General features: G+C 37.2%; 1 protein-coding gene across 1 annotated transcript; it reads left to right on the forward strand.

Moving 5' to 3' along the window:
* Nucleotides 1-15,694: 15,694 nt before the first annotated feature.
* LOC114400314 (phosphoglucan phosphatase LSF1, chloroplastic-like) lies at nt 15,695-25,506 on the forward strand. The gene is made up of 10 exons (XM_028362721.1): nt 15,695-16,197; nt 16,272-16,378; nt 17,223-17,682; nt 17,776-17,847; nt 18,509-18,630; nt 19,515-19,730; nt 23,591-23,696; nt 24,043-24,155; nt 24,453-24,597; nt 24,852-25,506. The coding sequence occupies exons 1-10, from the start codon at nt 15,889-15,891 to the stop codon at nt 24,969-24,971; spliced, it is 1,770 nt and encodes a 589-aa protein (XP_028218522.1). The 5' UTR covers nt 15,695-15,888; the 3' UTR covers nt 24,972-25,506.
* The last annotated feature ends 1,266 nt before the right edge of the window (nt 25,507-26,772 follow it).

Raw genomic sequence — 26,772 nt, forward strand, 5'->3', positions numbered from 1 at the left:
GGATGAGCTGAGGTGAACTCTAGAGGTGATGGCGGTGCGTCTGTTGCCCGCTGCTGGCCATCCCCAGGCGGCTGTGGTGTTTCGCCCTGCGCCTGCCTGGGGACGCAGTACTTCTTGATGAAAGCTCGATTAGTAGGGGGCCTGATGCCCTTGCTGGAGGTGACAGGCACTCCGTAGAACTGACAGAGACCCGTAATTAAAGCTTGACAACTCCAAGACCCTGTTGGACTTCTTCGGGTCCACTGGGTGTCTTGCAGGCGCGATCCCTGCAAATAATAGATGAAATCAGAAATCAGTTGAGCGATGTGCATACTTACCTATGTCATGATGACGTGACCTTGTCGGGGGGGAACGGGCACCCTGTAGGACTACAGAGGCCTGTAACCAAAGCTGGAAACCCCAGGGCCCTGTTGGACTTCTCCGGGTCCACTGGGTGTCTTTGTGGGTGTGATTCCTGCAAACAATAGATGACATCAGAAATCAATTGAGTCACGTGCATACTTACCTATGTCACGATGGCATGACCTCGTTGGGGGGACGGGCACCCTGTAGGACTACAGAGGCCCGTAACCAGAGCTGGAAACCCCAGGGCCCTGTTGGACTTCTTTGGGTCCACCGGGTGTCTTTGTGGGTGTGATCCCTGCAAATAATAGATGACATCAGAAATCAATTGAGCCATGTGCATACTTACCTATGTCATGACGGCAAAGACCAACTGATACATCTGCAGGGGGAGATTGGCATTGTGGTCACTGGGCAGAATGTTGCTAAATAGCAATGTCATCTATATCCATTTAAGGGTGGTCATGTTGGTGCGCATGATCCGCGCTTGTCTTTTTGCAGCGGCACGGGTGATATCTTGCCCCGGTATGCATAGTAGATGCGTGATAGCCTCCCTCTCTGGATGTGCTCGCACAGTTGGTCGCCTTCCAATATCAGGGGATGGCCCAGGAACTGATAAAAGGAAACTACTAGCCCCTTAACCGGGAGCGCAAGTCTCGGTTAAGCATCTAAGGGAAAACGGCTTTATATTCTCCTAAGGTGTGGATATGGAGCACACTGAAAATGAGGACGCGTAGCCCTCTAAAGGCAAGGGCGTGCAGCCCTCTGCAGGTGAGGATGTGCAGTCCTCTGATGGCGAGGACATACAGTCCTCTAAAGGTGTTAGGTACTAGTACCCAAGGGCCCACCTTTATGAGAAAGCAAGAGATCGACTCATCAAGAGGGCCGGTCATCCAAAAAGATTGGACACGAGATGTAGGAAATCTATGCAGTTAACATGATTTTTAGGGATGCAGACGCATGCAACCTTTGTTGTGAAACTTGGTAATGCTGACCTCATATGAAACAATGCAATGCAATGGAAAGTTGTACAATGTTCATGACATCCTTTCCCTATTTTGTGATTTTGATTTTGATTTTGATTTATTTTTTTTGGAAAACACAGATTGACTGTCCTTTTGAAAAAGGTGATAATTCATGCAACCTTATCCTATCTTTTGCAAATCTCTCCGGGAACTCCCTCAGAGTGTATATTCTGTTTGATTCAGTCACTTGACCATTTTGGAGCGACGACAATGGAGCCGTTTGACGTTTAATCCATCTATTGAAATTCCAGGGCTTGTATCCCCCTTTTTTTTCTTGTTTAAAAACATCGACGGATGAGAACTTTTGATCTGCCCCTATGTTCACTTGAGGCTCATGCACGATGCCCCTCATTGCCCCAGTGTAAGGCTTTGAGGTACCAATTGTTATCTTTCGTCATGACCTTGTAGCTGGGAACCTATTGGGTGAAAACTTCTAATCTGCCCCTAGGTTCGCTTGAGGTTTTTGCATGGTGCCTTTCGTTGCCCCAGTGTAGGGCTTAGAGGTACCAATTGTTGTCTTGTTTTCACAACCTCGTAGTGAGGAAGAAGCAGTTGATTCTTGCAAAAATAATTTTCCAAGGACGAGAAATAGTTGAAGGATTTTTCAATTGATGGATTAAGTCAAACGAATCCTATGTAGAAGCAAGATGTTTTGATGTCTTGATGATGCTAAAGGATCAAGTGCTTCTAAGTTTTATTCAAGACAAGAATCCAAGAAAATCAAGATATATGATCAAGTTGATCTCTAGAATCTTTAGGAAGAAGTTTCCAAATTGAAAAAAACAAAAGGATTGACCGAAGAATTCTATCATTTCAAATTGAGATTTTCTCTCTGGTAATCGATTTCCGGCAGTTGAAAATGTTTATCACAGTCACTAGAAATTTGAATTCAAAATTTATAATGTGTAATTGATTACCAGAGGGGATTTCCAGAAAATAATTGCCAAGAGTCACACCTATTCAAATTTTTTATGAATGACCATCAAAGGTGACTTGGAAACACGAACTTAAAGGGAGTTTTCATTTCCCAAGAAGTTTTATCCTCTTAAAAGATTAAGAGTTTTTTCTGAACTGAAATGTTTTATCCTCTCAAAAAGATTCCTTGGTCAACCACTTGCATATTCAATAAGGAATTTTGATTGATCTTCATTGTACAATCTATCTCTTTAAGAGGGATTTCTTCTTCTCTTCTTCTTATTTCTGAAAAGGGATTAAGAGACTGTGGGTCTCTTGTTGTAGGGGATTCTTGAACACAAGGGAAGGGTTGTCCATGTGTGGTTCAGACTTTGTAAAAGGAGTTTTACAAAGAGAGTGGAAAATCTCAAGTGGGTTGCTTGAGGACTGGACGTAGGCACGGGAAGTGGCCGAACCAGTATAAATCAAGTTTGCATTCCTCTCATCCCTTAAACTTCTTTTATTTATTGCTATTTATCTTTTGCTTTAAAGAAGTTTATTTTGAATTGTCTTTTGAGTAATTCATGTTAAGGGTGCATTGTTAATCCAAAAAGAGAGAGTGAAAGTTTAATTGGGGAATAGCCTTTGTATCTTAATTCAAACCCTTTCTTTTTCTTAAGGTAACTGAGGCCATTTGTCCAACATCCTATTCTTGATAACTCACTTCTCTCTAAAAAACAAACTTTCCGGAATGATAAAATGAGGTCACATGAACGTCTTGAAAACACAGTCAATCAAATGCTTCTTTTTTTCTTTTTGAACTCTTTTTTTTTATTTTGAAACTTATTGGTTTTGAACTTTACTCGTTGTTTTACGGCGCCCCCACCAACGTGCAAGACAAGTAATCTCTGATTGAACGGTCTTGGAAGTCCAAACTCAGGAGCACAGGTCGCTTGAGCAAATGGACCAATGGCTTGCACTCAATTCTGGTGAAAGTTGAAAATCCTGATGAGTCATTAGAGACATCTAACAACAGCTTTCAAAATTGCCCCATGTGTGGCATCTCTTGTTAATGTCAAGATTTACATGCGATTCTCCTCAAATTTCAGCCAGCCCGCATCAATTAGACCTTGCACCTTACGCTTCAGGCCCCTACAATGCTCAATGGAATGCCCCGGGGCTTCTCCATGACAAGCACACGTTGCGTTCGAGTCATATTCTTGGAGAAATGGAGGTTGATGAACCTTGGTTAGGGTTATGGCTACCATTGAATTATCAAGTAGATATGGGAGCAAGTCAGCATAGGACACTGGAATTGGGGTGAATTCTAAGGCTTTCTCGCTGCAAAATTCATTTCTTAGTTGGTGTTTTGGTTTACACTAAAGGTGGTGTTTGTCATTGGAAGTGCAGTAGGTAGGCTTTGTGGTTGATTTTAGGGATGACCTTTGTGGATAACTAGGCGGTGGGTAAGGAGAAGGTTTGTTATTGGCTGAGTAATGACATTGTTGGGTTGGTGGGAAACTTGGTTGTATTGGAATGACAGTCACAGCACGGGCTTCTCCTTCATCCTCACCCTCTTCATTTGCCCCAGTTTTCTCATTCGTCCAAGCAGGATGACTAAATTTTCATTTTTTCAGACCCACATCGATCCTTTCACTGGCAAAGACCAGATCCGCAAAGCTTTGAAGGTGCGTAGCCCACCATTTTCCATAGTAGAATACTGGTAATGTGTCTACTATCATTGTCATCATTTTTTTCGTCATTGAGGTGCCACTTGAGCTGCCAGGTTCTCCACCTTTGGGCATATTCTTTGAAAGATCCGTGCCCCCTTTTTTGCACATATTTTGTAGTTGCATCCTATCCGAAGCCATTATACCGACACTGCCTAACGAAGGCAACCATTAGGTCCTCCCAGGAATGGACTCGGGAAGGTTCCAAGTTAGTGTACCAGGTAACAACTACCCCAGTAAGACTTTCTTGGAAGGAATGTATCAACAATTCCTCATCTTTTGCGTATGCCCCCATCTTCCGACAATACATCTTTAGATGGTTCTTGGGGCAAGTAATCCCCTTGTACTTGTCAAAGTCCAGCACCTTGAACTTGAGAGGGGTGATGATATTGGGTATTGGGAACAACTCTTCTAGGTTAGCAAAGGAATAATCTTCACTTCCTTCAATGGCCCTGAGCCTTTCCTCTAGATGATCCAGCTTTCCCATTTCTGCCATAGCATGAGGGTTTTTACTTGTCGTGGAATGCAAGAGGTGTAGTTGTGGGTGATACTAAGGGCCCTCCAAAGGGTTTTGTAGGGGTATACCACCAACTGCTTGCCCTTCAGTGGCATATCCGAGCCAAGGCTCGAAGTCGGCTAGATTGTGATGGGGAATTTCATGTGTCTCCCCCACGGTTTAAGAGACATGTGCATGATCAGTTTGGGGTTGCTGGCTCTCAATGGGTATAGGAGTGGAGTTATTGACATTCTTATTGGGAGTGTACGCCACATTGGATGGCGTATAGTTGAGAGGCAAGCCATATGGCGGGAAGGCATGCTCGTTTTGAATTTGCACATCATGGGGGCCGCCCATACTTCCCAAATCTTTGCCTACCATATATGAGGTTGGATGATTCATTGATGCCGGATGGGGACGTTGGGTTCACCTTATCAACAACGCTGGTAGCGGCAATTGCAACCGCATTGGCTTCCATTATCTTCTTCACGCTCATCATGGCCTCCATCATTGCGGCCATTTGCTCTTTCATGGCCTCCATGTCGGCCTCCATCTACTCTTGTACCTCCTCCGCTTTACCCATTACTCTAGCTCTAGCACAGGTTCGGTGAGGGCACCGTAAAGCATGCCTTTTTTTTCTTTTTTATAACAATGATTAGGTTCTCTTTTTCTTTTCAAGGAAAGAATGCAATGAGCAATGCAACCAATGAACAACATGGATGTATGCGAATGATGCACAATTGAAGTATTGTGAATTTTTACACAGTATATGGGGTCGAATCAATTTAGATTTTCAACATGGTCCATGACATCTCCGTCAAGGTGAAACTGGAAGTAACAGGGATATCGACAGCCCTAAATATGTTTGGCCGTAGACGAAGGAGCGATGTAACACGATCCATCTTTTGCCCCAATTTTTTGCAAGATGGTTACTTCCATACTTCAACTTGACTCGATGAACCTTTTCGTAAAAGCACGAGCTTGGTTCAACCCCATAACCCAGAGAATGGCAATTTTGATCGCCAATACTTCAACAACATTTCATAGGGATGAAAGACTCGAGAATACGCATGCTATGCATGGAAAATGTAATTATGAGATTGAGATGCCCGAAGAGACATCCTTTCTTAATTAACCACGCATTAGGTACCATGCTCAATCATTTTGTTTTGTTGTTTGTGTGTTTTTTTTTAATTTTAGAAATGGGTTTATGATCCCAACATGGTTGGCTCATGGTACCTAACACATGCAACTAAGAATGCATCATGAATTTTCATGCTTCCTTTTTTTTTTTTTTTGTTTTGTAGAGGAAAATAAAAACATGTAGAACAAAAAGTATGTTGAACGCATATGCATGATGATGCAATGACTCATGCAAAATGGGAATGTGATAACGGACAAATGCAGGAACGATATGTTCATTATGATGTTGAAGAGATCTTTATGTGGTGCATGATATGAATGCATTTACGGACATGAGAGCCCGGAAAATTATCTCTCCTTATTGCGCATTTGGGGGGCGCAGTGCCCCATGTGTGCAGTTAAGAAGACGATATGGATCTTCCGGCTTCCCATGACAAAAGACGAGACCCACATACAACGCATGTGTGACGGTATGATGCAGATGCGCATGCATGAAACGGAAAGAAAACAACACAAAGGGGTAATTCACACATACGAGACTGCAGAGATCCAACTTTAATGCTACGTTTTGGGCATGATGGCGCCTCAACGTAGTATTAAAAAGGTTACGTATTACTCTAAAGAAACCAAACATCACTAGCAAAACTATAAACTAGTGCTATTTACCAAAAAATGCATGAGAACGAATGGCACGGAGCGTGTTTGCTCTTTGCCCTTGTTTGGGAACCTATAGGACAATATCTAGGGGTCTCTAACAACTACTCCCCAACAATTCATAACTCACACGACTGTTTTCTAGAGGTATCATCACTCAAGATAATAATATTGTGGCGATATGGAATACCAGCGACAACACATTATAAAGAGAGAAAGCTCTAGACGAGGTTTCACTATTATCAAGCAAGTCGAAGACCTAGCATGATGATAGATTCACCTCCATTCCTTAAATTCCCATGAACCCGGGTATATGGCCCCTTTTTTACTCAAACCCGTGGGTGCTTAGAATGCAGTGTAAAGAATGCGAAATAGACAACAATTATTTACATTTTACACAGTTCAACAAAAGCACACACAAAGTTTCACAAATCCACAATTCCTTAAAATAGGCCTAACTCACAAAAATAGTCCTCAGTGGAGTCGCCAACTGTCGCAACGTGCCCTTTTGCGGGCGAGCGAGGCGAGGCTCACGGGTGCGCTTTCCAAAGGAGGAAAGATGCGCGGAGTCGCCACCAACGTTTATTTGTGGAAAACGTCGGAAAAACCGAAGGAAACCGGTCAAAATGAAAATTCTAAGTTCGGGAGTTGTATTTACGCTTGAGGAAGGTATTAGCACCTCTCACGTTTGTCTCAAAGGACAACAGCCTATTTTTTAGAATTGTGGAAATTGTGTTACCTTAACTTTATTTCTTTTTATTTTTTGAGGTCGACAAAAGCGGGGCTCTTGCTCCTATGTACCCTCCATCAAAGAGGAAATCAGACCTACGTAGTTCTTCCTTATGCGTGAATCAAGTGATTCTTTTTACTTGAAAGGTGATCAGTTTAAGGCGTTGGACCTTAAAAATGATCCATTTTACTTGGTAAGAAACTAAAATGATAAACTTTCAAAACCCTATTTTTTGTGGACGAGCTTGACTAGGCGAGTTGATTTTAGCCTTAGTTTCACTTTAGTTATTAGTCAATTCAATTAAGAATGAGAAATCCCAAAGAGAAAACGTTCGATTGATTTTTCGCTTTATTTTACTAAAAGGTATTTTTTGATTATATTATTATTTTACCTCTTTTTGATTTCCAACGTGGTTACGGCACGACCGAACGGTCAGAATTCTTTTTAACAGAAATTAACGGATGATACAATTCAAATGATCGGTGGAAATTTATTTTATTTTTAGATTAGGCGAGAAACAACTTAAATAAATGACTGAAGAACGTCAAAAGGGGGTATAGAAAGCGAATGAAAACGAGAATAAGAATACATGAAACAAAATGTGAACCACCACGGGTACATAGAATGAATTGAAAAGCTCGGTTCGAGGTACTTACCTGTTGAAGATTGAAGAAAACGAAGAACGAACGATGAATGTTGAAGAACGGTTGAGAATCTTCGCGTAATTACTCACGGAAACGTTACGAAAACGTTACGAAAGTGCCTCGGCTTGGATTTTCTTCACGGAAATAATTTTCCTCAGCAATTTCGAGAGAATAACAAGTGCCAAGAAGGCTGAACCCCTTCTCCCTTCACTCCTCCCCCTATTTATAGCAAAATAGGGGAGGATCTTGCCACCCAACTCGCCCAGGCGAGCAAGGTTGCTTCCTCCAGAAGCAACAGCCTTCTGGAGGAAGAATCTGGAAGGCCCAAGTGGGCCTGATTACTATTTGTACCCCCCTTTTTACTAAATGCACCCCCTTTACCTTTTTTGGTAATTCTTTTTCCGTAACGTTACAAAACTTTATGAATTTCGTAACGATACTTATTTTCCTTGCGCAAGGTTACGAATCTTCATAGATTATGTATTTACTCTTTTTTAGCTTTCGAAGAAGTTACGAAAACTCACGGATTGTGAAAAACACCTCCTTTCGATTTTCGTCACATTACGGAATTTTCACGGATCGCGTAAGCGTGCTTCCTTTTGACTTTCGGCACGTCTCGGGACTTCACATATTGTGCAACAAAGGGTGCCAAGTATCTCGAAGCGGCCAATCAAAGGTTGTATGTCATCAAATAATAATCCCCGGACGAAATTATGGTATGACACTACTCATTGTTTTGAAAAACTTTTTTAATACTTATCTTGATTGATTCTTCTCTTGAGTCTTGAATCTTGATCTTGATTATTCTTGAATCTTGATTCTTGAAACTTGATTCTTGAAAACTTTATTCTTGAATCTTTGGAATTTGCTTGACTTTTGATTCTTTGGCATCATCAAAATAACCTTGGAAGACATTGCTTCGACACCAATTTGGAAGAGGGAGTAAACAAGTATTCTGGTCGAGCAGTATACAATAAAATTTTAAAAATGAAGGCTGCCTCATGTCCGTTTGTTGCTTTTTTTACATTCCGATAACAAATATCCATCTTCGGATGAAATTGATCGAATTATATCAGCAGAGATACCTTCACAACAAGATGATCCAGAACTGCATTCATTAGTAAAAAAAACCATATGGTTCATGGCCCATGTGGAATTTCAAGAGTTGAATCTCCATGCATGAAAGAAGGCAAGTGCAATCATTTATATCCTAAAATGTTCCAATCGCATACTGTTTTAGATGCAAATGGTTATCCAGTCTATTGTAGGAGAAACAATGGTCACACAATTGAGAAAAATGGTGTTATAATTGATAACAGGTATATTGTACCTTACAATCCAAGATTGCTTAGAAAATACCAAGCCCATATCAATGTTGAATGGTGTAACCAAAATACTTCTATCAAATATTTATTTAAGTACATCAACAAAGGATATGATAGAGTAACTGTTGTTTTGATTCATGATGATAATGATCCAATTCACAATGGTAGCACTCATAATGACGAGATCAAAGAATATCTAGATTGCATGTATTATTAAACTTTAATCTCTAATTTATCTGACCATTATTGTTTTAACACCTACATCTATCTTCCTATCAAATACATATGTCCCTGTGAATCTACTTGGAGAATCTTTGGGTTTTCAATACATAGCAGAAAACTTGTTGAAAGATTACAGTTCCATCTTCCATGCCAACATAGTGTTGTCTATGAAGGCCATGATGATATTGATGATGTGTTGTCTAAGCCAAGTATCTCTGATTCAAAGTTTTTTTCATGGATGAACACCAACCAAAATTCTGTTGAAGGAAGAAGTCTTACTTATGCAGAATTTGTTTCTAAGTTTGTATATAGTAAGAAGAAAAGATGTTGGCACCTTAGGAAGAAAGGCTACACCGTTGGAAGATTACTATGGGTCCCACCAATTATAGGTGAACTATTTTACTTAAGGATGATGCTTACTGTTTGCAAAGGACCTACCTCATTTGAGGATTTAAGAACAGTTGGTAATGTTCAGTATCCTACATATAGAGAAGCATGTTTTGCTATGGGTTTTTTGCAAGATGATAAAGAATTCATTGAGGCAATCAAAGAAGCAAAAGACTAGGGCTCAACACATTATATAAGGAAGCTATTTGTGTTGTTTCTTTTAACTGCAACAATGAACAAACCTAAACAAGTTTAGGACCAAACTTGGCATTGGATGGCTGATGACATTGTCTATAATTATAAAAAATCATCAACAAGTCCAGGTCAGTAGTAATTTCCCATGACACAAATGAATATTGACGCAACACACAATTTGACTTTTTTTCCTTTTGTGTCTTAGCATTACAGCTTGATGATAGGACTCTTCAAAATATGGTCTTGCTTGAAATTGAACAACTATTGCAAGCAAATCAAAGATTGCTTAGAGTCTATCCTTCAATGCCATATCAAGAAGATGTGAATTGCCCAACCAATCTAGAAAATAGCCTTATATTAGCTTAACTCAATTACAACAATCAAGAACTCAGATCAGAGTTTGAAAATATATTTTCTCATATGACAGGTATATTAATTACAGAGCAATTTACACCTCTGAAAATTGTTGTTCATTTCTCTGTTAGCTTTTCTCCTCTACAATTCAGTACTTCAACTGGATTCATTTTTCTTTGCATCTAACACCACATATCGATGATTCCAGACGAACAAGCATCAATTTATAACCAAATTGTTGAAGTTGTTAATAAAGATGAAGGTGGTATGTTTTTCCTCTATGGATATGGAGGTATAGGAAAAACATACATTTGGAAAACACTCGCAAGTTCACTAAGAGCTGATAATAAAATTGTAATTATGGTTGTTTTTAGCGGCATAGCTTCTTTATTATTGCCTGGAGGTAGAACTGCACATTCAAAATTCGAAATTTCAGTTCCAGTTTTTGAAGACTCAACTTGCAATATCCATCAAGGAACTCAATTAGTTGAAATATTAAATCAGACATGTCTAATCATTTGAGATGAAGCCCCCATGGCTCACAAATTCTGTTTTGAGGCACTTGATCACAGCCTTAGAGATATTATCAAACACATCTCAAGGCACAATAAAATCTTTGGAGGTAAAGTCATGGTCTTTGGTGGAGATTTTCGGCAAATCTTGCCAGTCATTCCATGAGGCAGCCGCTCTAAAATTGTTAATGCAATAATTAATTCCTCTTATCTATGGGATCATTGTCAGGTCTTGAGGCTGACAAAAAACATGCGCTTACAAAACAACATGCAAGCAACAGACCAAGAAGAAACTGCAAATTTTGCACAATGGATTATAGATATTAGTGATGGTGTATTATTGGACATTACAATGATGGCTACGCTACTATTGAAATTCCACAGGAACTATTAATCACAAAATAGATGATCCCATTCATAGTATAGTTAGCTCTACATTCCCAGATTTATGTCATCATCACAATGATCCTGAATACTTCCAATCCACAACAATATTAGCTTCTACTAATAAACAGTACAACAAGTTAATGATTATATACTTACATTGATACCAGGTGATCATATACTAAATTATCTTATTGTGTTTTTCATGTTTTAGTTCCGACGAAATCATAATAACAATTTATGTTGCAACTTTGTTGAATTTGATATTTTTTGATAATGAATTGGCGTTTTCATGTCTAAAATAATCATAGGTGAACAAATGGAATATCTGAGCTCTGATTCAGTTGACAAATCTGAAACCACTGAAAGTTGTCATTTTCACTCACTCACAACTGAATTTCTTAATTCATTGACAACATCTGACTTACCCAATCATTGTCTCAAACTCAAAATTGGAACACCTATAATGTTGTTAAGGAACTTAGACCAAACTCAAGGGTTGTGTAACGGTACTAGGTTAATTGTGACAAGGCTAGCAAAACATGTTATTGCAACTGACATAATTTCTGGGACAAATGTCGGAGATCATGTTTATATCCCACGAATGTCCATGTCGCCTTCACAGTCATCATGGCCTTTTAAGCTATTGAGGAGACAATTTCCAATAATGCTTTCTTATGCAATGACGATTAACAAATCCCAAGGACAGTCCCTATCTTCAGTTGAACTTTACTTGCAAAAACCAGTTTTTTCACATGGCCAATTATATGTTGCATTATCAAGGGTCAAGTCAAAGAAAGGACTTCGAATTTTAATACATGACAGAACAAAAAAAAATGACTTCAACCACCAATGTGGTTTTCAAAGAGGTCTTTACAAATATTAAAAGGTAAATCCAATTTATTAGCGACTCCAAATTTAATTATATGCACAATTATATTTGCCGCTTACTCATATGATCGCTGATATGCAATTAAAACATCATCAAATCAGCCAATCTACAATTCATGAACTTCAAATAACCACTCTTTCGTTATGGGGTACATTTTCTTATTTACTGCATTTTAAATTTCCATCCCTTTTCATAAACTGCAAATTAAGCATTTCTTTCATGAATTGCACAAAAAAAAACTTAAATACTTATCTCAATTTATATACTACCATTCAGCAAATTAACTCTATTTCGTGCTACTCTTATCACAATTTAAATATAGCCACAACAACATGACATTCCTAAAAAATAAATTTATTGGTTGCCAAAATTAATAATTTATGGTGCGCTTCCAATTTTTTAGTGGAAGATCAAAAACTTAATCCATCTGATTCCCACCTGGATATGTTATTATTGCTCTTTTAGTAGGATAATACACTTATTATTGTTGCTCTTTTAGTAGAAGCATTTCTCTTTTATTAGATAATCAATTAGCCATACGAAATGTTATGTCTCCCAAATGATTACCCACTTTAGCGTTAGACACATGATTCATTTGATAATGGCCATTGTATTTGTAACAATAAAAAAAATAGTGTCAAAATCTTTGTTACATTCAGCAATAAAAAAACCTCTTCACCTACCTCCACCACCACGTAGCTTCACACTATTAATCTGCCTATTCACGTCCAATCTTTAGACGTAGCATTCAATGCTCCACAGTTCCCAAACCACTTAACTTGCCTCCAGTTACACCCTCGAAAAAGCAATGACCCTTCCACCACCCACTACCTCACACCACCAAACCACCCTTCCATTTTCTGCAACCTCCACTTCAACTCTAAGGAAATCACTCTCTCAACGCGACTGCCGCCATGACTTCCGGTTCATCAACTGCCTCAAGCAAGGTCAGTATAAACCGGATACTTCACTGGATGTGTATTCATTTGGTGATTTTTTCCTTGCTTTTGCTTACATTTTTCATGCATATCCCAAACCAAAATTGATTATCTTGCCATCTGTATTTGTGACTTTTCCACTTGCAATTTAGGATAGACATATTCCAGACTTCTAGCTTTGAATCCATGATTGTCCATGCACAATGACTTCCTACTTTGTCACTCAACCTTCTTTCATGTGCCAAACCCTTAATCCATTTTTCCCGCCTTCTATTTCGGTTATTTCCACCCATTTTGTTAGGTTTCTTACCTACTACGTTATCATCTACCTTAGTAATTGCGCCAGTTGTTATTTTGCCCACACATATTTGTATTTTATAGCTTTCCCTGCATGTTTGGACATTTTAGATGTCAACAATACTTAAATCCGCATTTTTCCCACTCACTCTTTTTGCATGCATGTTCTGTTTTTATAGCAATGCAAGTTCTATTTTGATATTTTCCTGATACTAATTCAAAACCATGCTCCAGTCATTGTGATAGTGTATTCTTAAATAGATTCTAAGAAATAACCATTCTTTAACACCACCAACACTATTAAATTCTTTAAATGTTAATTTAGTTTCGTTCTATTTCATTTGTTTCCACATTTTCTATTGAACTTCTTAACTATTATGCTGAAATCTATATAACACACTCAAACTTCTTATCCATCATGTTATGGATTCTTCTGAACATGTCATTGGTAACGAGTAGTGAAAATTAGCCAATAATTTTAACTGATCTTTCTATATTGCCACTGTCAATGGACCCTAGCTAGCATGTCATCTATAATATCATTTCAATTATGCATGTACGCAAAAACACCCTGTTAGTATCCTGTTCCATCATGCTGCAGCCTAAACAAAAGAGAAAAAGAGTAAGTTAAAAGGTTTTGAGAGTGAAGTATATATAATGACCAAATTTGGCTTCAGCTGGTGTGACAAATTTGACTAATGTGTCTATTGCATTTTGTTGGGTTCTATTAGCATTATTTCCAAGTATTGTATTAAGCTTCTTACTTGTTAGGTTATATACATCCTTTGTTATGTTCTTTTCATAATGTTGATTCTGCCCTCTCAAAGTTTCTTCCATTTAATCAATGCTTAAATCCATTGACCCATGGTTTCATCTTTTGTTTTCATTACTCTGCATGAATTACACATGTTTTGTTTTGCTTATTTTCATGTGTTGGATTAAACTTCTTAGCTGTTATATTATATGCATGTTCTGTTATGTTGTTTTGATTATCCTAATTCAGAACTCTGAAATTCAATTAGTATTCCATTACAGCAACACCCCAATTTAGGGCAGCAGACATTAATTTTGTTCCCTTCCTTCGTATTATGTTGTCCCAATCAAATTGGTCAATATGCAAGTTTTTTTTAATCTTTTTCCAAATACTGATTTACACCTCAAACTTTAGTATTGTGAAACTGTGTTTCTATTTCTTTGCAACATCAACAAAAATTACTTCTGTTATTAACTTAGAATCCTTAAATGCTAACTCCTCTTTTTTTCATCGCACTGCAGATCAGATTCCCAGCTATCAGGCGGCTATTAATATTGCAGTTTAAAGCTGCGTTCCATTGTGACAGAGTAAAATCAAATGCCTACTTTGCCTACTTTTGCCGCTGCTGCTTTTGATATTGTCTTTGCATTTTAAAACAATTTTTTTCCTTGCAAGACACCATAGAGATACCAGCTTTTTATCACCAGTAATGGGAACCGGATTATCCAAAATTTGTTGAGTTCAAATATGATGGGGCCAGTTATGAAATTCGAGTCAGGCAACACAGGGGCAAAATTTTCTTTGCTAATGGCCTAACAAGATTCAGGAAAGAATTGTAGATTTATGAATCAATAACCATAAATTTCCTGCTTGTAACCACCACTCAAAATTTGACCTCGACTTCACTCCACCATTAGATCAGCAGACAAAAGACCGTGTCGTGCCTCAAGGAAACATATATGGACCATTTCCATCACCCAATCCATGCTAGGTGCACAATATCCACTGGTAAAATATTCATATCTATTTATAGCTTCTATACAAATCTTAATTTCAATGCTTAACTTTTTTTTTTCCTATAGCAACTTCCACCCTGTGCTGCACAATGTCTAATCCATTGTGGTGACCACATGACAATCCTCAGAAGATTCAGACCTCCACTACAATGGAATGTCATCGTGCTTGACAATGAGATTGATGATGAACATGTCATTCAACCTTGGTATAAATTCCTTCAAGAAAGTGATTTCAGCCACGGAGACGAACTGTTGTTCTACTATAGGCGTGACGACAAAATCTGGGAAATTGTTATTAGAAGCCAAAAAGATTGGGACGACATCGACATAAATTAGGTTTTATTGTTGTTATTCAATCTATTTTTTTTATTTTGACAGACAATTTTAGTTATCTTTGTTTGGAACTATCTTTATGCTTATGTTTTATCAATTTGTCAATCAATATACTGCACTATGTAAAACTCTTTAATATGAATGCTAATCTTTTTCCTTTTTTTACAATACCTTTTCTTTAATTCTTTCATCAAAAATTAATTGACACCCATGCATATGCACGATAAAGATGATAAGATTAATAGAGTATAATTGTTACATTTTTTATTCATGCGATAAATTAAATATTTTATTCGTTGAAAGACTAAATTATTCTCCTTTTATATGTCCAAGGATCAAAATGTTTATTTATTATTTATTTTGAGAGGAGAGATACTTTGGTTCCCTCGTATGAAAAGTTTAGAAAGCGGGTCCTACGCAATCACCACGTGCACCTTGCATTTTCTTACCCTGCCCCGTGCCCTCTCTTCCGCAAACCTTTCTAGATTCTTTCTTTAACGAAAAAAAAAAAAAAAACAAGACCAAGAAAGAACACTTCACATGCTCTGTTTCCATAGCCAGAAATAGCCATAAAACAATCTTAGTTTCAATTCCATAATCTCCTCCTCCATAGCCACAACCATGCTTCCACTGCAATTCAGCAACCACCCTCACCACCCTCCACCATCGCTGTTTGTGAGCAGCTCCAACAACAACGCTTGTTGCTCCTCCTCTCGCCTCCTCTACCACCACAACAGAAACAACAAGGTGCACCACCTTCTTCTTCGCTCCAACGTCGGAACCCTCAACCTTAGGGTTTTCGCAGTGTCTGGTAGCTCCGCGTTCAAGATGAACCTCAACGAGTACCTCGTCACTCTCGAGAAGCCCCTAGGCATTCGATTCGCGCTAACTTCTGACGGCAAAATCATCGTCCACTCTCTCACCAAAGGGGTACCCTTATTGCATTCCCTCGTGGCTTTTTTTGAGTATTTTTATTTTTATTTATTTATTTTTTGTAATTGTAGGGTAATGCGGAGAGGTCCAGGATAATTATGGTGGGCGACACTTTGAAGAAAGCTGGCGATTCGTCTCAGAACACTCTTGTTGAAATTAAAGACGTTGGAGATACACAGTATGTCTCCTGATTTTGCTCTAGGACATGTTTGGATTTAGGGAATGCTTAATTTAGGGAGTGTATTGGATTAAGATTTTAAAAGACTATTTTGGCATGAAAAATTCCCGTGGATTTTAAAAGATTTTGTAAGAATGTAATGACTTTTATGATTGGGATTTTGTAGTTTAAATAATAATAATAATTATAATATGTCTATAAAAATTATAAAATAATGAATAAATGAGGGTTAAAATTTTACTTAATACTAATATTTTAACAAATATCTTGATGAATAAGACGATGTTTGCTTCAAATGAAAACTTTCCCTTTCTTTTTCTCTTCTTTGTTTATGGATCAAATTCTCGTTGTTTAAAAATTTCTGTGGTGAACTTGATATTTCTAGTGTTATATATATAGTCCAAGGTTTTTACTTGTGGTCTCACTCACACGGTTTTGTCATGATTCTTGACATTGCGGTAAATCACTGACAACTGCTACCGATTGTGGTCGCAATCGGTCTAAAAACCTTGATGTTGCAGCCAAAATCATGGTCTAAGAACATTTATTATAGCATTCTTGATATGACCATTTGTGAGAATTCACTTGATCACCCAAGCTTGTGGAAGCGGTTTGTGACACCTATAAGTGATTAGTGATGATTAATAGCAATGACCAATGCTTTAATTGCTAATTCTATCTCAACATGGTATTATTGCTTCGGTATCACGTTTGTCTACTGGAAATAGGCCCACAGTTCTAAGATACCTTAGAAATATGCAAAGTTACTATTTTGTTGATCATCACAATCTATTCTGTTCATCAGCGTGTTGTTTTTATTTTTTCAGTCTTTTGGTTTCCTCAGGAAGGTGCTAAATGAGCAAACAAGTTCTTTTAGCTTGGTTCTTGAGAGGCCAACATCTCCTTTTCCCATTCAACTACTGCACAAGATGAATGATCTTGAAATAGTGTTCAATAGAGGTCGAGTTCCTATTGCCACATGGAACAAGACTCTATTGGCATCAAATTTACAACCATCTAGTGAGAGCTGCGGGAATGCCGGATTTCTGATGTTCAACTCAAAATTTCTTAAACCAAATGGAAGCAAGTTATTGAGCAATCAAAATCAACATATCATCACCCATGGTGAGAGAAACATTGTTACTGAACACACAACACAACTTGCTTGTGTTTTTACCGAAGAAGTGTGTGGAGATGGAGATTGGGCTCATGGAAGTTTTCCGCTTGAGGAATACATTCAGGCTCTGGATCGTTCCAAAGATGAGATGTACTATAATCACTCTCTTGGTATGCGCTATAGTAAGGTATTGCAATGTGAATTTACTTGCTTACAATTATTTGTTTAATAGCATACTTTCTACAATATTTATAAATATTGATACCTCGTAAATTCTTAGATTACAGAGCAAATATATGTGGGATCCTGTATACAAACAGAAGATGATGTAGAAACCTTGTCAAAAGTTGAGGTAAGGACATTGTGACATTGTTGCCTTAATTCCATGAAAGCTTCCCATAATCCCAATTTTATGCCTTGACAATCAATGTGCAAACGAATTACGTTTTTTTTTTAACAAGCAAAAACTGATATATTAAACAAGATAAACCACAGCCTGGGTACAAGTTGTACCGGTGTGATTAAAAGTCTCCAAATACAGCCCGAAAATTACTTAATACAAATACAAGCTTTGGTTGCAAAACTTGAATGTGTTGAAAGGAAAACTTATTTTTGTTATCTCTCTGTTGACTAAATAATGTTATAGTCATCAACCAATATTTGCAATGTAGTCCATTACAGCAGTGTGCTAGGTAAAATAACTTTAGTTAACTGCATCCTGCTTATAAATCCAAGACATTGTTGAAATGCACAAAGCATTCAATCAAAGTATTTTGAGTCAGAGGTATGTAGTGCCGTGAAATTTTTGGATTCTGTAAATCAATCGTAGTTCTTTCTGGTTAGTTAGTGACTATTGCATGTCCTAAGCTAACAGTGAGTGCTAGTAATTAAAATATTTGTTTTTAATTCCCCAAAATTGTTTCTTTTTACTGTAATAGCTTCTATGTGAAGTTTTCTTTCCATATCAAGCATTACATTCCTCTGTGATTGTAGTTGGAAAATTTCTGCTACAGGGAGTTACTGCTGTTCTGAACTTCCAAAGTGGAACTGAAGCTGAAAATTGGGGAATCAATGCAAAATCAATCAATGAATCTTGTCAAAGGAAAAATATTCTCATGATCAACTATCCTATACGGTAATATAGGGTTCATAACATGCCAATTTTTATTTAAATTTTTTAGATTTCATGTAGTGATGGTTATTTGTGTCTTCTTTTGGGACATCATCTGATATTTTTATCTGTTAGGATCCTACATTGTTTAGGTACATAGTCAAATTACTTTTTTAAAAAGAAAAATACAAAACATGAGAAGTGGGGATGAATTGTGTTTTGTTGTCTTTAAAAACAATTTAACAGATCAAATGATTTTATAATATAAAACCTGTAAAAGACTATGCAAAGAAAGGTTAGTCTTAGGACGAAAGAACATTGTTTAGGACTAAGACAATACAGTGGAAAACATTTTTTTTTTTCCAGAAAATCTTCATAATTCAATCTCTGATTAGAAAAGCAGATAAAATGATGTAAGGGAGAAGAAGATCAATGCATGGAATTTATATTGGTTCACTCTACAAGTTACGGTTACATCTTGTCCTTGATGCATAGCCAAGGTTTCCACTACAACAATTGAAAGATACAAGGATATCCCTAATTCTCACTTTCTAAGTATTCTTTCACAAGTCTCTCTAGTCTCAAACCCAAGTATTCTTTTAAACAAACCTCTTTCACACAGTTCCTCATTTTGTTCTACCTGCTCAGCCCGTCTTACCTTTATGTTCCATTTTTATTTTTATTTTTACTTGATTGGTCTCTCATTACCCCTCTGGCTTTTGTGATTGTTACTTTATGATGTGAATTCCCAAAAAGTGAATATTATTTAGCATTTTTATCGTCTTTTAATAGACTGGTCCTAAAGTCAAGTGAATCAATAATATTTTCATGTGGAAATGGCTTCCAAACTTTTAAATACTCTAATTTTTCTTCCTCCCAGACTTTGATTTCTTTACATGTATTTACAGGGAGGGGGATTCTTATGATATGAGGAAAAAACTCCCATTTTGTGTGGGACTTTTATTACGGTTGCTAAGGAAGAATCTTCGTGTTTTTGTTACTTGCACTTCTGGATTCGATCGTTCTCCTGCTTGTGTGATTGCATACCTACATTGGATGACAGATGTTTCCCTTCATGCAGCATATACTTGGGTCACTGGGATGCACACATGCAGGCCTGACAGGTTCATCTTGCCTAACTTCAAAGACTTTTGCATTGAATGTTTACTTTTCAATTGATTCTGTTAAAGAAGGCATGAGAGCATGCTACATATTCATGTAAAAGAATTTATTTTCTATATGCAATTTGTAAACAAAGAAGGGTAACTACACAAGTTTTTTCTTTTTCTTTGAGACTGATGGGTGATAATTTTCTGCACGTTCTGTTTCCACCTGAAGAATTTATATTTAAGATTATCAGTTATTAGCTAAGTTTCTTGAAAAATATATCTGTGTCTTCCATTGTTTTCTTCATATTTAGATGAATTTTCTTCTAATGTTAGTGAATTTCTTGTTGAGGTATCTCAGAATATCTTTCTGATTTCTTAATGGTCTGTTTCAGACAGTCATTCTTAGTTTCTTTCACTGGCCACTAAATATGTGGACTGTTGAAGGAGAACAAAACATGATAAACTATGGATTATTTGGGAAGATAATAAAGGTTGTGAATTATTTGAGGGTAGTATTTTTAACAAATCGAGTATGTGTGGGATAATGTAGGTAAATTGTTATGCTTTTTTAAATTAAAATATAAATTTTGTTTAGTATATATCATAGTTTGGTTTGGTTTATGTTTTAATTTAATATAAATTCATCAAATTATAATTTTAAATAATTATCAATCATACAATATTATGTCCAAATCTAAAAGTGAGATTTTTTTTTTTAATAAAGTTAGACTAATTGTTGAAATGTCCTACTAATCCCAACTAGGTTGGCACCAGCGGTACAAGACAACAAAAATCCTGCAAATTTATTGAAATAAAGCAGGAATAAACAAGAGCATGGGGGTGAAAAACCAAACCCATGGAAAAAGATCAAGTATACCTATACATAGGTAAACACATCCCGTTACGGACATAGTCTTCTCTAATAAAATTAGGAACAACCTCCCACCAAGTAAAGTTTTGGTGATGAACACCAAAGTTGGCCAATTTATCTGCACATGCATTCCCTTCATGATAAATGTGGGTCACTTTAAACTGCATGTTTCTAATACGAAGCAAGCAATATTCCCATTGATTTCGCAATCGCCAGGGAACCAAAAGGGGCTGCTGGAAGGAAGCTACCACCAAAGAAGAGTCACTTTCCAGCCATAGGGATGACCAACCTCTATCTAAGGCAATTTTTAAGGCCTTTACCACTCCCTGAACTTCAGTAGTAAACACATCAGAAAGACCAATATGCAAGCAAAACCTCCCTAGAACTGGCCTCTACTATCACGAAAAAGACCCCCACTAGCAGCCACCCCTGGGGAACCATGAGCTGCACCATCTGTGTTTACCTTTATCCACCCAGGAGAGGGAGCTATCCAAAGCACTTGCTTAATATGAATTTGCTTCTTAGGATGACCCTTGACCATTAACGAATTCAGCAAGTTAAACTCATTTATATTAGGAAGCATTGTGCCCTTGGAGAAATTACCCGAAATAGCAACAGCAGTAAGCACATTCTGCTTTATGAAGTCAGCAGAGGCACCAGCATTTCGAAAATGGACATTATTTCTATTTAGCCATAGAAACCAAACCACGTTTACTATGCTGGCCAAAAAAATCCTCTACCTGAGAGCCAAATTTCAGATTAGTTATGGAAATAAGAGAGAGGGGAGACGTTAAATCCAACCCCAAACCAATTTTACTACTCAGCCATTGCCAAATATTAACTGCAAAAGAGCATGAGAGAACCAAATGGTCAGTAGTTTCAAAAGCCTGGCCACAGTGTGAGCAAACAGAAACTATTAGATATCCTCATTTATGCAGTTCCTCATCAGATGACACCCTTCCCAAAATGAATTTCCAAAAAAGAAAAGACCTCAAGTGAGGGATAGCATCATGCCAAAGAATCTTTAGACCAAGAGACTGGAGTAAAGAAAAAGCTTCGCGGAACGATAATTCCCCAGAAATGGATGGAAACCAAACTGCCTTATCAGGCTTACCAGACTTAGGAATAACCACCTGAGTAACCTCATTAACAACTTCAGGATAGTGGCTTTGAAAATCCATTGGAATATTCCAAGGTCCCTCAAAAATGAAGTCACTAACCTTAGCTTTCAACATCGGTCTCATCTCTTGGGGGATATCAAGAGATTCCAATATGGTAGTTATCAACCATCTGTCTGACCAGAACGATATTGCTGAACCATTCCCAAGATGCCAGCCTAAATTCTCCATGACTCTGTCTAACTGTGGGCGAATCCCAGGCCACGTAGAGAACTTTTGATAACCAGATATGAAATTTGATCCACACATATACTTTTGCTCTAGCCAAAGAAGCCCAAGCCCCATCAGAAGTAACCAAAAGCCATCCCAATCTCAGCATGGCTGCCTTATTAATATCTTGTAATGGCCTAACTCGCAACTCCCTAGAAGCAATAGGAGTGCAAAGTTTGGCCCAAGAAACTTGTACCAATTTCTTTTTAAGCATATCTACAGTCCAGAGGATGAAATTGCGAGTATAGCTATCCAATAGCTTTAATGATGGCTGTGGCCATGCATAAATGAAGAAGCTATGCAAAAGTATCCCCTGAATAGTGGCTTTCACCAGCTGAATACGACCTATGTAAGATAATAACAAACCTTTCCATGAAGTTAGTTTAGCTGCAATCTTATCGACAACGGGCATAAGATAACTCGCCTGTGGTCTACCTTGGAAAATAGGAACACCAAGGTAATGAAAAGGAAGAGATCCCTTTCCAATACCAAGGATGTCCCTAAGAGAGGATCCTATTTCGAGAGAGAACGCCCTGAAAAAATCTGATCTGCACTTTTCCAGGCTAATCCACTGTCCCGAAGCTTCCCCATATTGAGAAAGCAAGGTCATCAAATGCATCAACCCTTTCTTTTGGCCACGGAAAAAAATCATAAGATCATCTGTAAAAAAAGCATGACTGGGAATGAGACAGCCCCTTGGTCCTGACCTCCGAGGTAAGAGACCATTCTGAATTAACTTGGATATCCCTCTGCTGAGAACTAATTCTGCCAATCAAAAGAGGAGGGGAGAGGGGATCTCCTTGCCTCACACACCCTCTTGCAAGCAAAGAACCCTGCTGCCATGCCATTAACTACAAAAGAAAGCTTGGCAGAATGAAGAAGTACCTTGATCCACTGACAGAAGATCTGATTAAACCCAAAAGCTTCTAGGGCGTAAAATAAAAAATTCCAATCCAAAGTGTCAAAAGCTTTGCGGACATCAATTTTCAGAGCCATATTTCCACCAAAAGCTTTGGTTTTAAGCAAGTTAATTGCCTTAAAAGTAAGTCCAATGCAGTCACTTATATTTCTGCCTTGAACAAATGCACATTGTTGAGGAGATATCAATTTCGGCGCAATAGTAACTAAACGATCAGCTAAGATTTTCGTAATTTATAATGAAAGTTAGCTAAAGCTATTGGTCTGAAATTCTCAATCGTTTCAGCCCCATGCTTCTTTGGAATCAAAAGTGGAGAATTAATTTTGACTTGGAACTATAATAAAAGTTACTATGTCCACACCTATGCATATCCATGTTCCATAGACATCCACATTAACATATATGCATGCACATATACATGTGTTTGCACAGATATAAAGTCTGGTTTAACGTTGATTAATTTCTTACTTATTTGATTCTGTTGATTTATTTGATGTTGACTTTTGGGCTTGACATTTTGGTTTTTGATTAGATCGATTCAATTTTGAACACCTCCATATTCCAACCCTTTTTTGGATTGAATTTGTATTACTATGAGTATCACCGTGCTTGACCTTTAGAATAATAACCATCATTTCCTGATAATTTTCTATTAACTCTCACTTAGAAAAAGCATTTCATAGTGATTTAACTGCAGACCGGCAATTGCATGGGCAACATGGGATCTTATAGCCATGGCTGAAAATGGAAGACATGATGGGCCTCCCACACATGCTGTCGTGTTTGTGTGGAATGGTCATGAGGTAAGAAACCGGTCAGTTATAGTTCCATTTCCATTTTGTGGCTAGTTTATCTTTTGATTCTGAAGGAGGGTTATGAGATTATTTCTGTTATATCATTTGTAGGATTGATCAATGATAGTTCATTTTAATACTTTATGTTTTATATTCTCATTTGTGTGGAATGGTCATGTCATGTGGGCACAAACTTGTCAATTGTATATTTCAGTGTGGCTTCTGTCTAATTTATCTTTTGATAATTTAAGAGGATCAAGAGATTAAACCTGCTTTGTTATTATTCAGATTGATCAAAGTTTCAAGTTTTTAATGCTTATTCATATCACTACTCCTTTTGGTTTTTATGTTTCAGGGAGAGGATGTAACTTTGGTAGGAGATTTTACTGGAAATTGGAAAGAGCCACTGAAGGCAAAGCACCAAGGTGGATCAAGACACGAAGTAGAAGTTAAACTACCACAAGGAAAGTATGTGTGCTACTTTTACCATAATTTTTTCTGTGGATTTAGTATATGCTTTTTCTTTTCTCAACTTGATGACCTAATTGGCTAAAAGTTCTTACAAGACATTTTCTAATATTCTAGCCAGTGCCATTTATTATATAATTTATTTTGTCATTTGATTTTTGAACCAGAAGCATAAAACTGTTTGTCATCACCCCCCTTCACCTCCCACCCAAAACAATACCGTAACATGGTTTCCTACATTTTGCATGATTCAATGATTTTGTTGCACACGAATGTGACATCATTCTTTGCCATCAGGTATTACTACAAGTTCATTGTTAATGGACAATGGAAGCATTCAACTGCTTCACCAGCAGAAAGGGATGACAGGGGAAATGTTAACAATATAATTGTGATTGGTGAAACTGCCAGCGTTCGGCCTTCTGTTCAGCACCAGCAGAAAGTACGTTCCTATCAATTTTTTAAGCACTGCAGTGTAGCTGACCTAAATAAAATATCTTTTGCAATTTAAAAATTTGCTTTCTGCTTTTACTTATTACTGCTAATACTTGATTGTGATTTGTGAGAGCAATCTGTACTTCTATATTTCCTCATGGTTGCTGCATTTGTGTTAAGTAAACATAGCTAGAATTCTTGTCTTGTGTTTCTTACAGCAAGTTTAATCATTTAATCACTGCTTGATCTTTGTTGTTCTAGGATGCCAACGTTGTCAAAGTGATTGAAAGGCCTTTGAATGAAAAAGAGCGGTTTATGCTGGCGAAAGCAGCTCGTTGTATTGCTTTCTCTATCTGTCCTATCAGATTAGCTCCCAAATAGTTGCATGCAAATATCACAATGTACAGAGTTGCAGTTGTTGTACATGTTACCGGGGGCCGTACAAAATTTGGTCGCAGTTCTGAGGGCACGTTGCAGAGAGTAATCACACCCTGGGGTATGTCTTGTCATTCAACTAGTGAAATAAATGAGATGGTCATGTTCATTGCACTGCTAAACTTGACTCTCTTTCCCCTCGTTCTGTTATTCGTACTAAATAGTCCTATTTATAGTAGGAATTCACATGTAGTACTCGCTATTTACCAAATGTTGGCCTAAGTAATTTGCTATAATGGATAACGTATAGCTTTTTTAATTTGAGTTTATGACAAATGCAAGGCACCATAGCATTTATGTAATGTTGAGTTAAAATTGTGAGGTTGCTTTCAGTACTACTACTATTTTATAATTTCTTATTTTCCGTTGTTTATGTAGAGAATAGGGGGTGACCCCATGTCAGATTGGATTGGATTGGATCTGTGGCATTTTATGATCCCATCTGATCAATTTTAATCTATTTAGTTTGGATTGGATTGAATTTTGCCTAGTTTAAGTCTACAATCCGATTCGTAGTGGTGGAGCTTCAACCAAAACTTTGGGGCCAAAATAAACTTGACTGAAATGGAATATTGGTCACTTATTCACATTTTAAGTTTTAGTTTTAGTTTTAGTTTGGTCTCGTTTAAGTAGTTAATACAATTGACTAAAATCTGCATTTTATGGTTTGGATTGATTTGAATTCATTAGGATTAATTATTAATTTAGTCCTTTTGTTCATGGCCCATTTTATGTCTTTATTTTTGAAAGCTTCAATCAGGTTTTCTAATTTTTAAAAATTTGTCAAAATCAAGTCCTTTCTGTCGAATTGAGTTTGATGTTACGATATGACTTTGGTGATATAAATTTACGAGAATAGTGACGGTTAAAAATTGTTTCTATATTTTATTATTATTATTATTTTAAATTAGAATAAACTTTTGACACCATAACCACTGTGAGCACCATTAAAATAAAATATCTAGCATGTTGTCATGTTTCTCAAACAAATGCTACAAATGCAAATCAGTCAAGTCAACAGATCATATTCACATGACCCAATTAAGTTGAAACCAACGAACACACTCTCTCAACATCATAACCACCATGAACACCATTAAAATAAACCATATACACGACTCGAGAATGTTGCGGCATCAAGGCTTCATTTCTCAACCTTTGCATGATCATACATCCTAGCAAAATTAATCAAAGTTGAAAACGTAATGTTACTAGGTTTGATCTCGCTGAAGCATTTTATCAAACAACTTTTCTGTACATTCAAAACCATTGTAAAACAACGTCTGAACATCATAATCTAAAAATAACTAAAACAATTAATGCAAGAAATATTACCCATAGGAATCAATTAATGCAAGAAACATTACCTATAATAATTTCAATCATTTCATTAAATTAAACAAATTAGGAATTAATGCATGAAATATTACCCATAATAATCTCAATCATTTCATTAAATTAAACAAATTAAAAAGGCTTGTAACCCTTAAGATCCAAACAAGAAGACACTCAAACTACCCAAACAATAAATAGATCTAGACGATAGGAGGATGATTTGGACCAAAACAAGTGTCTCGATCTCTATTACCACGAATCCAACGAGTTGGGTTGGCTATGAATTTGTATGCACAAAAGTGCAAGAAACTTGAGAATCATTGTCATGTCGTTCTCGCGTTGCATCGTTGTCATGTCGCTAGTCATTGGTGCACAGACGATTGGATAGTTGTTCTTTCTTTAACCCAAACAA

The sequence above is a fragment of the Glycine soja genome, chromosome 19, assembly GCF_004193775.1.
Source record: "Glycine soja cultivar W05 chromosome 19, ASM419377v2, whole genome shotgun sequence".
Classification (NCBI taxonomy): Eukaryota; Viridiplantae; Streptophyta; class Magnoliopsida; order Fabales; family Fabaceae; genus Glycine; species Glycine soja.

Excerpts from the sequence above, each read along its gene's own strand:
- LOC114400314 (XM_028362721.1), top strand. The coding sequence starts at position 15,889 with ATGCTTCCACTGCAATTCAGCAACCACCCTCACCACCCTCCACCATCG. Across the intron at positions 18,631-19,514 it reads ATGATCAACTATCCTATACG|GGAGGGGGATTCTTATGATA; the intron begins GTAATATAGGGT and ends ATGTATTTACAG. Across the intron at positions 24,598-24,851 it reads CTGTTCAGCACCAGCAGAAA|GATGCCAACGTTGTCAAAGT; the intron begins GTACGTTCCTAT and ends TTGTTGTTCTAG.